At 41.1% G+C, this 15,332-nt stretch overlaps 1 protein-coding gene across 1 annotated transcript in view; it reads right to left on the reverse strand.

Annotated features, from left to right (window-relative positions):
• Window positions 1-15,332, reverse strand: part of LOC306752885 (gamma-aminobutyric acid receptor subunit gamma-3-like) — a gene marked incomplete at its 3' end in the record, with an annotated part of 70,553 nt that overhangs the window by 19,075 nt on the left and 36,146 nt on the right. Inside the window, exons 4-6 of the mRNA XM_079236714.1 lie at window positions 7,424-7,521; window positions 6,845-6,976; window positions 3,795-3,877 (exon numbers count right to left, since the gene is read on the reverse strand). Coding sequence (XP_079092840.1) covers window positions 3,795-3,877; window positions 6,845-6,976; window positions 7,424-7,521 — 313 coding nt within the window. The remainder of the gene's footprint in view (window positions 1-3,794; window positions 3,878-6,844; window positions 6,977-7,423; window positions 7,522-15,332) is intronic.

A 15,332-nucleotide genomic window follows, 5' to 3' on the forward strand; every position in this document is an offset into this window, starting at 1 on the left:
TCCTCGCTCCTCGATCCTCGCTCCTCGATCCTCCGAGCAGAATAAGAGCTTTGGGACGGCTGTCAAGATGGCGGCGCAGAACCACTTCCGGTTCAATCGAGGATCGAGGAAACGACAATTTAGGGACTTGGGATGTACCCTATGTCAGCCCACCTGGGCTGTTGCTAGCTACAGGGCTAACCCCATTACCCTTTATTAGCACGGCACGAACTTAGCTTGGGTCTCGGGAAATTGTAGCATTTATTCACCGACAAGCTGAACACACACACACACACACACACACACACACACACACACACACACACAACACGAAAGCTAAGCAAATGTTAGCATGCTGACATGCTACGCAACAAAGTGTTATCATTGAGCTCAAAGTGCCGCTATCCATGGCTGTAGCCTCTGAGTTTTTAAATGACGTATAGATCTTGCCATCCACACACACACACACACACACACACACATATATATATACACATATATATATACATATATATACATATATATATACATATACATATACATATATACATATATATATACACATATACATATATATATATATATATATATATATATATATATATATATATATATATATATATATATATATATATATATATATATATATATATATATATATAGGGTGAGCAATCATGCTAAACATTTCCTTTTCTAACTACAGTTCTTCCTATAGCCGTCAGCTGATTGACAGGGAGCAAAGAAATATACTGAAAAGGATATTTTTCCATTACACAGCTAGACATCAATCATGAAGATTTTTTTGTGACTGATTTGCCATTACTTATATATAATGGTAGGTGCTGCAAGAATGTAAATATGGTTCTAATATTACACCACAGAGGGTGTTCTTTAGGTGCGATGTGATTGCGGCTGTGCCTGTGGTGTGGATACCGGCATGGGTCCGTGTAATCATAGTTTTGAAGGCTTTTATACGGAGCTCACCTGCCATCAGAAGAGAGTTTCCTTCTGTATTGTACAGGGAATAAATTAAAAAAAAGAGAGCTTAAAAGCCATGAATTCAAAACATGTTTGCAAGGTGTCTGGGAAAAAGCATCTGCTATCAAAACATTAAGAATTAATAAGATAGATTAGTGAGGTCATCGAGGCCTTCGTCATGTTTATTAATGGAATTGATTGCAGTCCTAACAGGAAGGCTTTTAATTTGCTTCACGATGAAGAGACGGAACATTTGTGTGCATTAGGGCCTGGACAGTATCATAACACATTAACAGCCACGCACGCCGAGTGCTGGTCTCCTCTGTCGATAGCGGTGCATGTTCCAGCATGTCAGAGAGGTCAGAGAGGTTTGGCCGGTGGAGAACCGGGAGGGCTTCATTATCACCCTCATGTACAAAGCTCTGGCATCGAAAAGCATTCTTTCAGATGAGATTTCTTTAGATGCTTGAATATTGTGTGTAGCCAAGTGTTGCTTAACAAGAAGTCTTGTTCTGAATTAAAAGCACGTTTTTTACTAGAGTGATTTAATATTATTGCAAAGTCTCATCAGCCAAAAATAAATTGCATTTATTTTCATGACTAATATCATTACTTGTGCTTGAGAGGTCAAATCTAAAATGTACAGGACGCCATGAAATCATGCAGGGATTAAAAAAAATAATTAAAAAAAAAAGATGTTTGTTTGTTTGTTTACTTAGTTATCAACATGGCAGTATTCAGCACAATACAAAACGTCAAGGCTTTAAATCCATGAAGCTGAAGATCTTAGCCGCTCCGTTGCTGCCACAGACAGAAGAAATGTCCATCCACATGGATTGGCAAAAAAAGGGTTATTACTGCCAATCCTTTCATGGAGAGCAGACACATAATGGAAGCCCATTTGCGGTCAATAGCTCTTTCACTACCAACCGTGTGACAGTGACATCCAGTCGAGTAATTAGCCGAACTCAATGCAGAGACAGGGAGGTTATACAATGTTCTGTGATGATAAATACTGCCATCTGTAGGCGCATCAGGTCATGATAATAACCTTAATTAAATCACATCGAGCCCTGGAAGATGTCTGGTCCAATAGAATGACATCGTACAAAATCCAATGTGATTTTGGTGCTTTTTAGGTGGCAAGTAACCTAATAAGGGACTGGTTAATGGGACGACAAACGCTTTGGGGACTCCAATTTAACGCCAGCATAAAGCCATTGGTTGATCTAATGCAGTCATCACGCCATAGTTTCTGGCTCTAAACCACATAAATGTGCAAGAACATAGACGGTAATACAATTAAGTTGTTTTCCCCAACACATTAGGTCTTAGCTAATCCATGTTTATTTTTTTACATTTCAGTTTGTATCTCCTCTGATATGTTGCCGATTTTGGATAACATTTTTTGTAAGTGTTATAATAGAAATATGTTCCATGATCGACCGAAATAATATTACAAACTAGATGGATACTCCTTTTCATTATCTAACGCCACTACTGGTCTGGTCCTTAGTTCATTCTCTTCATCTGTTAAATCTGTCAGAAACCTCGGTGCCACTTTTGACTCACTGACTCTGGACCGGCGTAGGAAGTGTTTGATTCCTTTCTGTTTTCCCAGCAGAGAAATATTGCTAAGTGTGAGCCCATTGTGTCTAAAGCTGAGAAGGAGGTGATTATTCACGCTTTTTATTTCATGCCGCCTTTATAAAAGTGTCCAAAATGCAGCTGCTATGATTTTGACCTAAAGCTTCAAAGAGATTCCTGGTCTATTTACCCTGGCGTCCTGTTGAATTCAGACTCTTTCTACATTTATTTCAAAATATGTCACTATTTTACGTCTTTTGTCTTTATTCTGAAACATTTTGTGACGTCTTTTGCTAAACACAACTAAACAGTGTGTGTGGCTGTAAATCACAGAAGCACTCGAAGCTAAGCCTCCTCATTAGAGTCAGTAGTGGCTCTACTGTTGCTGATGCTCTATGATTAAGTTCATCCTCTCCATTCTCCTCATCTGAATCTCATGAGCCGTTGGAAGGCAGAACTATAATCAGGGTGCAAAATGTGGGAGGAAGAAACGGAAATTAATGGAAAAAAGCTGGGTCAGAAATTGAATGCGTGGGTTGGTAGGAGCAAATGTGCGACATTGTTAAACCTACGGTGCGTCACAGGAGCTCTCAGTCCAGCACCACGGACAGCGCCATGGATTTATCAATACCGGGAACAGTTAGGCCGCTGAGATTTCAGAGCCGTGGGACCACGAACTTTGCACAAACCTCAATCAGACGAGGGATCGATGCGTCGGGCAGATTAGACTAACATATTCAACTAAACAACCCCTCTGCTCCTGCACTCTCTCTGCTACTCTCTGCATCATGATGGAAGAAGCCCGGTTGACAGAAAAAATATAGTCTAGTCTATAGTCTATACCAAAACTCTCTCTCCTTCAAACCACAGCAGCTTTCTCCACGTAGTCTGAGTGAATATCTCGATAAGTTAAAGTCTGTGACCCTGACAGTAATTGACCTTTCACAAAAAAGAAGAAAAGAGGTTCGTGGCACAGTTCAGTTTCGCTTCTCGTTCTTTGTGTCCTCATTTCCACCCGCTCCGACCACCTCTTAATGCCAACGCAAAGGGCAATCATCTTTGGAACTTTAATTGTCAATAGCGACCTTTTTGACGTTGCTATTTGGATTTTTTTTTCGTGAGCAAACAAAGCCCCATCTCTGAGTTGAACGTTTTACTTCAGCAGGTGTTCCATGTATAGATAGGCACAGCTACGCATGAATATGTGCATATTTGTGTGTGCATGCGCTATGAGTTATGCCAATACTCACAGCTGGAGAAGACGAGGGGACAGGAGTGTTCGTCCATTGGGAAATTATGGAGTTGCAGCTGGCATTCTGCGTTGATGGTCATCCTGAAGAGAGAGAGAGAGAGAGAGAGAGAGAGAGAGAGAGAGAGAGAGAGAGAGAGAGAGAGAGAGAGAGAGAGAGAGAACCATTTTGAGAAAAGGCTTCACTGTCTGGTTTCTTGAAGCACATGGTGTGATGCACAGTATTCATCACGGCTTATATCACAGAATGCACTTTTTACACGGCACTATATGGAGCGCTGGCTTCGCACCAGATGGTGCAGGACCACACTTGGTTGCCTTGTTGATGTGCAAAATCCCTCAAAATGACAGAACTGCTTAATCATCAGTGTCGGACATGTTTTTTTGAGAGAATGCATTAACTTACGGGTCAGGGCCCAGAGGCATGTTAAGCGTCTGAAAACAGTAGTACTTAGCTACGATCACTGGACGAGTCAATACACCAGATGTTTTGGCAAAGCAACGGTGGGCACAAAGACACGCATGCAAAATATAAATCAGACTAAATGTATATTCTCCGCTCGTTACTTGCTATATATATCATCCTAAAATTGTATTTCACTGGATACGATAATGTAAAAATGAGACCATCATGAAAATTGTTACGGGTTCTCATTAATTCGCCGACTCCGCTGACACAAAACAGGCCTAATTCAAAGCAGGAAGCTGGCTGTGTCGCTCGTCTTGTTTGTAGGTGAACAAAGTGCAGATGATGTACTGTACAGTCCCAATTTGCATAATCTTCCATCCTTGTCGGGAGCCAGGAAGTCCAAATTTGGGCACGAGTGCCGAGCCGAGGTGAGCAAGAGGAAAGCAAACACGGCTGAGATGCGAGTGTGAGAGATGCATCACTCAATGCAAATACGCCTCCGAACATACGCCTCTTTCAGACTTAATATCCTTTTAATGAAACAATAATTTTCAAATTCATCACCGGGGCACGCATTAACGAAAGAGAAATTAGCTATTAAAAGACAAACATTTTGTGGGAAGCTGTGGTGGTGAGGAGGAATTTCTTCAGAGAATATGTTTTTCCATTCGAGTATTTGTAGGCGTGTACATGTCGACGTCTCTAGAAAGCTCCATTAGCACCAAAAGGAAACTGCTGATTGGCTGAAACAAAAGGAAACTGCTGAAAAACAAATGGTGTGTGTGTGTGTGTGTGTGTGTGTGTGTGTGTGTGTGTGTGTGTGTGTGTGTGTACCTGGTATAGGCCAATGCTTTAAAAGATACATTAAATACATGTATTTATTGCTACACATCTTTGTCTGAGTATAAGCACCAAGTGAATTGTCAGCGTATCTAAATAATTGTATTTATATGTGATCATCAATGCCAACAATCAAGAAACCAGACAGTTTGATGTCAAAATAATACTAATCCTGTAGAAAGTGACCCCATTGTTGAATCTGCATTAGAAAAACAGAACACTATCAACAGAGAATTTGTGTGGCGAACATGTTTGGTTACAGCTGCCTGTTAAACATCAGCATGTCCTAAAGTGAAAAAATGATTGGGAAAAAAAGAGCGACACATTTTTATCTAACGTAATATTCTGCTTCAATCTACATTTGTTGGATTTTAGGCTTTGCGGGACACAAAGGATGACACCTCTGTATTAACGGGGCGGTTTAGCACCATACATTACATCTGTATAACAACAACATGAAATAGGACGACAGCTTCATTCAAAAACCTAAAAAAGCTTTTAATGTTAAAAATAAACATAACATATAAAAAGACATTCGGTACAAGCCCTACTCTAACTGCTAAATGCTCCACTGTGTTGATGTTAGGTCATGATTAGAACTGTTCTCTTCCATTCTGGTTCACCTTTATTGGATTGATCAGACGGATCTGAGTGATCTCCCTCAGCTGTGCGTCGGTTCCTCCAAGGGCTTGAAAGCAAACCACAACTATGATTGCATGATATCCCAGGTACGCAGGTGAAATTGGATCCTCAAGACAGAAAAGGCTCATGTCAGAGCTCGAGGGTTCATAAACCCAGATGCCACTCAAATATAAAAAGAACCTGTCCACTCTAATCCAGAGTGGTTATTTTTGAAGACACTGACACAGTGAGGGTTATTTTGTCATCAGGTCATGCACACTCACTCACAACCCTCCCTTGTGTGTCTTTTCTCTCCCACTGAGAAGCTGTCACAGAGAGCAGGCCTAAACAAGCAGTAACACATGACACGGCTTTGGAGCAAAAGATAAGATATTCGGATTTCAATATAGAGAAAAGCACACAGGGAAGGAATATATACCTTATTGTACAGAAGTAGGAGCCAGAACGAGCACACAGAGTAGTTATAATGCTATTGAAGTAAGTGTGTGTGTGTGTGTGTGTGTGTGTGTGTGTGTGTGTGTGTGTGTGTGTGTGTGTGTGTGTGTGTGTGTGTGTGTGTGTGTGTGTGTGTGTTTTTGCAAACTCTAATTCTACCGTTTCTTTCAAAATAAAAGCAATATTCCTGAAAAAAATTATATTAATAAAAAGTAGCTTTCTAAAATGATACTTATCTTCTTCTAATCTCATATGGTGTAAGGTAACATGAACTTCATAGTCAGTTAACCTGCCAACAGGCTTGATGGGAACATACAGAACCACGTGTTTTGATCACGATTGAAAACTACTGCGAGGGACATGCATTTTAGATGACTGCAGCTTGAATTAATCGGCAAAATGCACCATTAATTGCCTCTTAATGAGTACGACAAGTACACCCAGGCTTCCTTCCTGTTTCCCAAATTTGGACTTCATGCTTTCAGTGACTCCTAAGCTATAAAGTGAAATCCATACTCAAATTATTTAAAGCCTGGGGTGATGTAACAGATCCCAATGTCAATGATTTGCAGTTAAGGCTGAATTCTGAACAGTAAAAAGGCTTTTCAGTTTCCCTACTGTGTTTAGTTGACATTAGCGCTGCGTGCCACTGACTCCCTGTGTACTTCTCTCACAGTCTTTTGTTTCCTCTATTACACTGAACTGTGTGTTTTCATGTCTTTTACCTCAGCGTGTACAGCACTTTTCCATTGTTCCAGATCCGGAGCAGCTGGTTGGGCGTCGTGATCCAGTGGGAGTCGGCATTCTTGGAATTCCTAAAGATGGTGTCGGGCAGCCAGATCAAGCCGACCATATTGCTGGTTGAATAAGAGGCAGACAAGGAGACACGGAGACACAGAGAGAGAGACAGAGACAGAGAGAGAGAGAGAGAGAAGGGTGGGGAGAAGGTGAGAAACGATTTCTGTTGAATTACTTCACGTTCCTCTGAAATGTATGAAGCAGATTCACTTCCCAAGAGGAGGATAATAAAAAACCATCGGTAACACAGGGACAACAAAGCACATCAATCAATTGGTTCCATTAATTACAGGCCACTTCCCGAGGGAGAGGCGGATATTGTTCTCAAATGAGATATTCACAGTATGAAAATGTTGAAATACGATAGTTGTTACAGTGGAAAGAAAGTGTCACAGCAGTGTCTCCGAGTTCAATGAAAATAACGTTAAACACAAAATGCTCTACGCACAGCGGACACATATGGGAATTTGAAATCCAGCTGTATATCCGCAGTAATTCCAGCGTACCTGTTGAGGGTTAGCCGCCTGCTGCTGCTGCTGGTGCTGTTGAACCGCAGACGGGTGTCCACCCAGGTCTGGGCGAAGATAATATCGATCTGGTACTCCTGTGGAGAGAAAAGCAGACTCAATATAGTGATCAGACGAGCCTTTCTACTGCAGCGTGGAGACGGAAGGAGGTCCCGTCCTTCGTGTGGAGCCGATAGCGCCTCCGTTTGAACGCGAATGTGTCCAGATCAAAAAGGAAACACTAAAGCAGCGCGGCACTCACTGGAAACACTCAAATACACACGACGCTTTTGATATGGAAATGAAATTACACCATCTCACAAATTGTTTACTCCAGCACTTTTCACCCCAGCAATCTTCCAATTGAGAGAAACTTTGACAACAAATCGTTACTTATAAAAGGTATGACAAGGTAAAGTATGTGTCTAGCTGGTATTGTATATTATATTTTCATTACAAAACATGTTAAATGCTTGAACAAGTGGATTTTTAACACAATATACACAAAGATATATAGTTTGGTTTGCTCGGAGCTTTATCTGTAGCCACATCTCATCCCTTGAGAAACCTTGCATCCAAGTAATGGCTAAATATAACCTGGCAAGATATAGCCGACAGAGTGTGTCACTCATTTATCTCCACCGTCTTTATCTTTAAATTTGGAAAGATGTGGGTTCAGCTGACAGCCAGCAACACAGCTGTCTTCACTCACCCAAATCCTAGAATATGCTCCAAATAGCAGCCGGCCGCTTCTGTACTAGTACATGAAATGTTGCGTTTGCAGTAGTTTACTGCTACTGAGAATATTTAGAAAACCAGGTTAGAAATATCTTCTTTAAATACTGTTTCTACAGAACTACAATTTCATTAGTGATGTCTGAACAAATGATTGCGACACCGATTCCATCCTATGTGCGACGTGGTCTCCACAATGTCGTTTGGTTCACTTTGTCTCCAATATTTTTTTTTTATAGTAACCACAGTAATAAGCACACTCATTTGCTGAGACAGTATAAGATTCATTTAGTAAACACCACTGAGATTATAATCAAATTTTTGTACACACAAAAGTGGCTTACTTTCTCAGAATATTACAGAATACCATTTATTAATTGAAAAAAAGATCATATTTAAAAAGGTACATTGATTGTATAATTAATAGCCGAGATGTTAAAACACATTTTAATACCCATAAGCTGTCACAGCTTCCCAGAGCTCGTCGAGTGAGGACCTCCAACACGGCAGGCAGAAGGTCAGCACATCAGCTGGAAGTCCTCTATAGAAGACTGATACTTCAATGATAAGGTCAGACAGGGAGAACTCTTTGGAAGCCAATCACAAGCCTTAGCCGATATGAAATGTAGCACAAAAAAAAATGGCATTTCAGAACCTATTATGCAAGACCGTTTTGGCGAAAAAAGCCGATCTGGGTTCAATTACAGGAGGATTTACTCCAGGGGGCCGAGTCTGATTTGTCATTTTTATCCTCAGCAAAAATGTGAAGAGTAACCCAAACATAAGAGACATCATTTAAAGTAGAGCAAGTAAAACCCTGCCCCAAACATCACAATCGCATGCACAGTGTCGCTCGCTTCCTGACTTTTCTTTGACCTTTTCCAAAAACAGACAGACGGGCCCTGACCTTCCTAATACATCTGTTGTCACAATCCCCATTGTTACTGTCGGCACGCTCGACCTTTGGAGGATAATGATAGGGAGACACAGGCCCCAATAATTCAGGCGGCAGATCACAGCGTGTTACACGTTACGCAGAGCGCGGATGAACTCGCACAATGGGATTCTCTGCTTCCGCTGGGTCCTTTTGGGGACGACTCCGACGAGCCGAGGCGCCGACGCAGGTCCATTATTCATGGCCATTATGCAAAACAATGAAGCCGAGTGTTGGGAGATACCCGACTAAAATTAACTACGGAAGGCTGGCATTATTCCCCAGGGGATCCATTTCAAAGTCAGAAAACAAAGGTGTTAAGGGAGTCCATTACTCAATCGCTATTGACAAAGAAAAACCCAACGAAGCACCAATATGTGGGCGAGATAATCAATGGTGACTTGTGCCGTGTATGCTCGGCCGGGGAAATCCAACATTTAAAGACACAGACAGCGAGATGAGAGTTCATTATTTAGGGGATGAATATTTTATCTGTCTTAAAATATTCAGAGTGTGATAAACTGTTTCCCTCCTGTCCCTAACTACGTTTTACACAGCGGGCCACGCCACACCATCGAAGACGAGCGCTTTCTCGTGGGCATCGCGAGTCCGATTCACGGCCGTGGAAAAAGGTGAAGGCGCTGGTGTCGATCTCTCAGGTGCACACGATGGTAGGCTTTTGCAGATTATTATTATTATTTGAGAGTAAAATCCTCTCGCCATATTAAAAAAGGAGAGAAACACCTTCAGCACACACTGGTAACCAGCAAATTAACTTTGGTGGGAAAATCAACAGATTTGCCCCTACTCTCTTGGGGACTGCAAATACTACTCAGAATCTGATAATACGAAATCCATTATTAAAAGCCAAGGACGTTGACAGCAAAGCACGTCTGGCTGAAATTAATTAGCTTGACTTGAACGGTGTCTAAACAAATAGCTTCCTCCTTATCCAGCCTCATCATTTTTGCACGGCGGCCGATCGCTCCTCACCAATTACAGACGTCACTCAGCCACGTTTCCCACGTCCGTGTACCAAGCGTGTTCCCGAGAGGCCGCATAGACTTACGACGTTGGATCTTTATAACTTTGTGTTTAGTGGGAGCTTGATTGAAATCTTCACACTCACTGAGCCAGAAATGTTCTTCTCGCCTGACTGTTTCAGGATTGCAAACTTTCAATAAATAAAAAGTGTCTAGGTTGGTAGTGAAAGGCTTTCAAATCAATAATTCAATTGAGTCGTCCGTTGTTTACAGCTGATCCCTCCATTCATGACCTGATGTGGAGTCTGGGTGTCAGCACGTTTTACATACAAAACATAGGGTTTTCTTGGAGAATATGATGCATTGCAACATCTCTGCTGAATTAAAATTCTTTGCGAGCCTATTGCCTCCTCCTTCATTATAGGTCTGAGACTCGCTGCATCCTTAAAGCTTTCCAGTTCAAAGAGTTGCTCCTAGTGACGAAATTATACGAAAATTCTTAGAATTAAGACATTTTCTAACAATTCCCCCTTACAGTTAAGACAAGATGCTGGTGAAGAAAAAAAAAGTTATTCACAAAACATCTTAGTAGTAGGACTTTTAAGAGGATCGATAGTTTCTTTAACAGTCGTTAAAACACCAGAAAGGAAAGTGACCACAACTCAACAATAAAAAGGATAAAGTGTTCCACTGTTCATAGGTTTACCTGCCGACCATCGCTGCTACTTATATATTTGGATAGAAATTACAGAAATGGAGGAAAGCCGAGCCATTTTCCCCATTAATATCACTAAAATTAACAGCATGGAAAATAAATGTAAGCAAATAAATATATATATATATATAATAAAGTTGACTCGTTACTTTGTCCCTTTGTAAACGAATCCAATAGTTGCAGGAATTCTAATGGAATCAGCGTCGGAAATACACGAGGTCAAAGGGCAAAACTGCCCCTGAGAAATATAATTTTGCCCTTGATATCACTAGGAGAGGGGCAAACAATTCCCCCATAATGTCCTCTAATAATTATGATAGTTTAATGAACTTGTCAAAAACATCGTAGCCAATATGACCCGGTCCAGTTGCCATAGAATGTTTTGGATTTCCGCCTTGACTGATGTTGCGTGTTCGTGAAGAAAAAACTAAGAAAAAAATGGAGCGCACCTGTGAGTGCGAGTGTGAGGAGAAATGAGGAGAAATGAGGATCAGCCAGCACAGTCTCCAGCATGGAGTAAGCATGTTTTTACAGAAGCATGGAGTAAAGCATGGAGTAAGCATGTTTTTACAGAAGCATGGAGTAAAGCATGGAGTAAGCATGTTTTTACAGAAGCATGGAGTAAAGCATTGAGTAAGCATGTTTTTACAGGAGCAAGCATGTTTGTTTTTTTTTACAGTTTTTACCAGCAACTTCTCCAATGCCTGACAGTGACACAGATGAGGACGATGATGAACTGGTGCCATTTGACAAATAAGACACTCGTTATGTATATGTACATATTTATAATTTTTCTACACTGTACATATAATTTAATATGTACTTTTAAATTCTCTGAAATTACATTTTCCCCTCAGCTCTGCTGAGCTTTTTGTTTGTAAATTGAATTTAATGAATCTATGTATAGCACTTATATTGCGTTTTGTTTTTGTTCTTTGTTTTGTCTGTCCTATCTGTATTTCCTGTACTACGTAGGTACAATGTGATTAAGGTAACAACAAAAATCAATAAATTGAATTTAGAATTATAAAAAAAGAAAGAAAAAAGTTATAATTGTTTAAAAAATGTAATAACAATAAATAACCACAAAGAAATAAGACTGTAATACAAAGAGTTCAGTTTGTCAGGAGCAACATTTATGACGGTGTTGGTTTGTCTGCTTGACAATCACATTTTGCTGAAATAAAAATGATTCAAGTGAGATGAACAGACTGAAAACATATGATGATCAAATATAGTGACAAAGTTTTCCTTTGGGGATAATTTGCGGCTGAAAAAAAATAAATCGCAATATATCGCAATACTCAATATATCGCAGCATCGTGATAATATCGCATTGGTACTCAAGTATCGTGATAAAATCGTATTGGGGGAACTCTGGTGATTCCCAACCCTACGGGGGCGACTGTGGCTCAGTGGTGAGCAGGGTCGTCCTTCAATCAGAGGATCGGCGGTTCGATCCCTGGCTCCACTAGCCCATGTCGATGTGTCCTTGAGCAAGACACTTAACCCTAAATTGCTCCTGTAGCTGTGCCTACGGTGTATGAATGGCTGATAATCCTGATGTACCTTGCATGGTAGCTTCTCTCATCAGTGTGTGAATGGGTGAATGATGCTTTGAGTGGTCGGAAGACTAGAAAAGCGCTATACAAGTACGGGTCCATTACTGCCTAATAGTCCTATCATTGCCATTTGATGACAATTGCTCATATACTGTAAGCCTAAACAAGTATATTTATTATTTTGAACAAAGGTTAAATGTTATTTCGAAAGTTTCAAAAAGTGCCCCCAATTTTCTTTTCGGAATGCCCCTGGATTTCAGTCAGTGGGGGCAAATGTTGCCCCCTAAAAAATATGTACGTTTCCTACGCTGATTGGAATAACATGATTTTGCTGCAAAGTTTAGTCATGTAAATGTCGGTTGACCGGGCCTCTGAGCTGAAAAAAAAGTAACCCAAGAAGACAAGAGCATTATCCAGTAATACATTATGAGGAGTACTTTAATTGTTTTTTACACTGTTACTTAAGTAAAGCATCTGAGTTATTCTTCTTTCCTTAATTAACTTACCAAAAAGTCAGTCTACTATAAATATTTCACCCTTACATCCCTCATAAAGAACTCTACTGCTTCATTGCTGATCAAGGAGAATCCAGTGAGCCCTAAAACAGCGTCTTGCACTTTATTATATTATGCTTTGTAGTGAAAGAAATCTCAAACTTAAAGCACAGATCACTGACTAATGTATTTCTTCAGGCAAAACCGATGCCGCATAGTTGGTATAAATATTTATAAGGGAAATATTTATATCTCCCAGACCTTGGAAAATTGGTCGCTGGACTACATTTTCAATCCCTCAAGAAGAAGAAGAAAGATAAACAAGAGGAGAGTTTGATTTCGGCGAGTCATACGTCAACTTTTCTGTGGTTCTCGTCATACTGCGGCGTCAGAAACAATATTCTAAGATGCGGTTGTATTCTCAGAGCGCTCATAGCCACTACCTAAATTCACCCATGATGCATCGCTGTGCCCCGCAGGCAGCCTCCCGGTGATGCCCCTCGCGTGTGACGACGGGCAGGGGTACCGGTAAACACGACCATTCAACCGCCGCTTAGGGCTGCTGATGAACTTCTGTCGTGTGTAATAAACAAAACTGTGCGTTACCTGCGGACACGAGTGGCATTTTAAAGATCACTTTCGTGTGTGTGTGTGTGTGTGTGTGTGTGTGTGTGGCGCTTATCTCATAAACATGCCTTTGTCTTGTTCTTCCCTGAGAACCAAATAAAGAAAATAGACCTTTGAGAGAAACAAAAAAGGAAGTGATTTGCATACCTGGCTGTTTACTTGAAGTCGGTTTGTGACGGTGGAAGAAACACGAGATAAGAAATGGCGCAAACCGTCGGCTGAGCTTCACTGAGCATCAAGCCCGAGGTACAATCGACACCTGTGTGTCTTTGTCCAACTGTAAGACAAATGAGTTGCCTTTGTTTGTGCTGGTAGGTATAGCGGAACTAGACGTGGAAGAGGCAGCAGGACTGTGTGCATTCATCCGCAGCAGGAGAAGCAAGGGAGGGAGCACAGGTAGTAACAGCAACAGAAGCAGACACACAAAGTTGAGTGAGCTCAGGCTGTTTGGATGGCGAGTTAAGGTCAACATGTTAAACACTTTGCCTGCTTGACATCAGCATGTCGGCATCGACACTGCGAGCATGCCGACGTTGGCGTTCAGGTCAAAGCACAGACGTGACAGAGCTTTATTTTGAAAAGCTGTCCCATTTAGAGTTTAGTCTCAGATTTACTCAATGAAATGCATTATTATAACCCGCACCCATACTAGAATCGGCAGCTGGATTCATGCACTTTTTTGTTCTGTTTATCTCTTTAAACATATTTTGATACGAAAGCTTTCCTCCTGTGTCTTTGAACAGGTGATCATTTTTTTCCTGGGCAAACACAAAGTGCTCATAACTAATTAATATGCCGAGTTTTACTTCAAACACCGCTTTTCTGTATACATTTGGTTCTGAGGGAGAAAAGGAGGGGAAGGCAAAAGAAGAGGAACTGGATAAGAGGGTGGAACAGTGGAAGGAAACGGGATCGAATGTGGACGAGGGAAGAGGGGACGAGGGGTAACGTTAGGCTCGTTTGAGATGAGCCAGTTCTGGGCAGAATCGATCGGCGGTTAGATTTGTGTCCGACTTGCTTCCGACTTGCTCTGACGTCATGCACACGTGGTCAAAGATAATCTCACGAGAGCGAGGAGGCCGTCGATTTTAGAGCCAGGCGCCGCAGTAGCTCTCCACCGACTGCGTGGCCCAGTGCATAATGGGAAACGCCTGGCTGTCGCCACACCAGAAAGCTGATTGGCTCTTAGATCTGACAGCAAACGCCACGTGTTGTAGAAAATCCTTATTTTATGTGTAGCTCAATTGTTGACTATTAGTCTCATGTTTAATCTAAAAACATATCTTGTGTAGTTGTTAATACAAAATCTTATTTATACAACACACATGAAAACCAGTAGGAATGTATTTCACAGGCAGACAAAAAAAGAACAAAGGATGCAGCTACACACACATTTCTACATAAATATATATTTATAAACACATACGACTAAATACAAACGTGATCTGTAAACTACAAGTAGCCTAAAGATCGGAACTAACAGGAAGTCACTTTTTCCGTGACTTCCTGTGTATACTTTGAAGTCAGCTGAAAACTGTCCGACTTGAGCCTAATGACAACGGAAAGATTTAGGAGGAGCAAGGCTATCAAACATAAGGCCCGCGAGGGGGTCTAGCTCGGCCTGCCAGATTTTAATTCTTTTATAAAAAGGCTTTTGCCTAACGAGGAATACTGTGACGGATAGGATCTCTGATCTTTCAGCATTTGGATAGCCAAAAGAAGCGTAAAGTAAAGTCATTCGTAGCATTTTATGTTGCAATCGATGAGAGCACTGACATCACTGCTCAACTGGCCATATCCATTCAGATTTTGGCAGTCACCGAGGAGTTCCTCGAAAGACCTTAAAATAGGGTTTATCA

This window comes from Taurulus bubalis (assembly GCF_910589615.1).
Source record: "Taurulus bubalis genome assembly, chromosome: 21".
NCBI lineage: Eukaryota > Metazoa > Chordata > Actinopteri > Perciformes > Cottidae > Taurulus > Taurulus bubalis.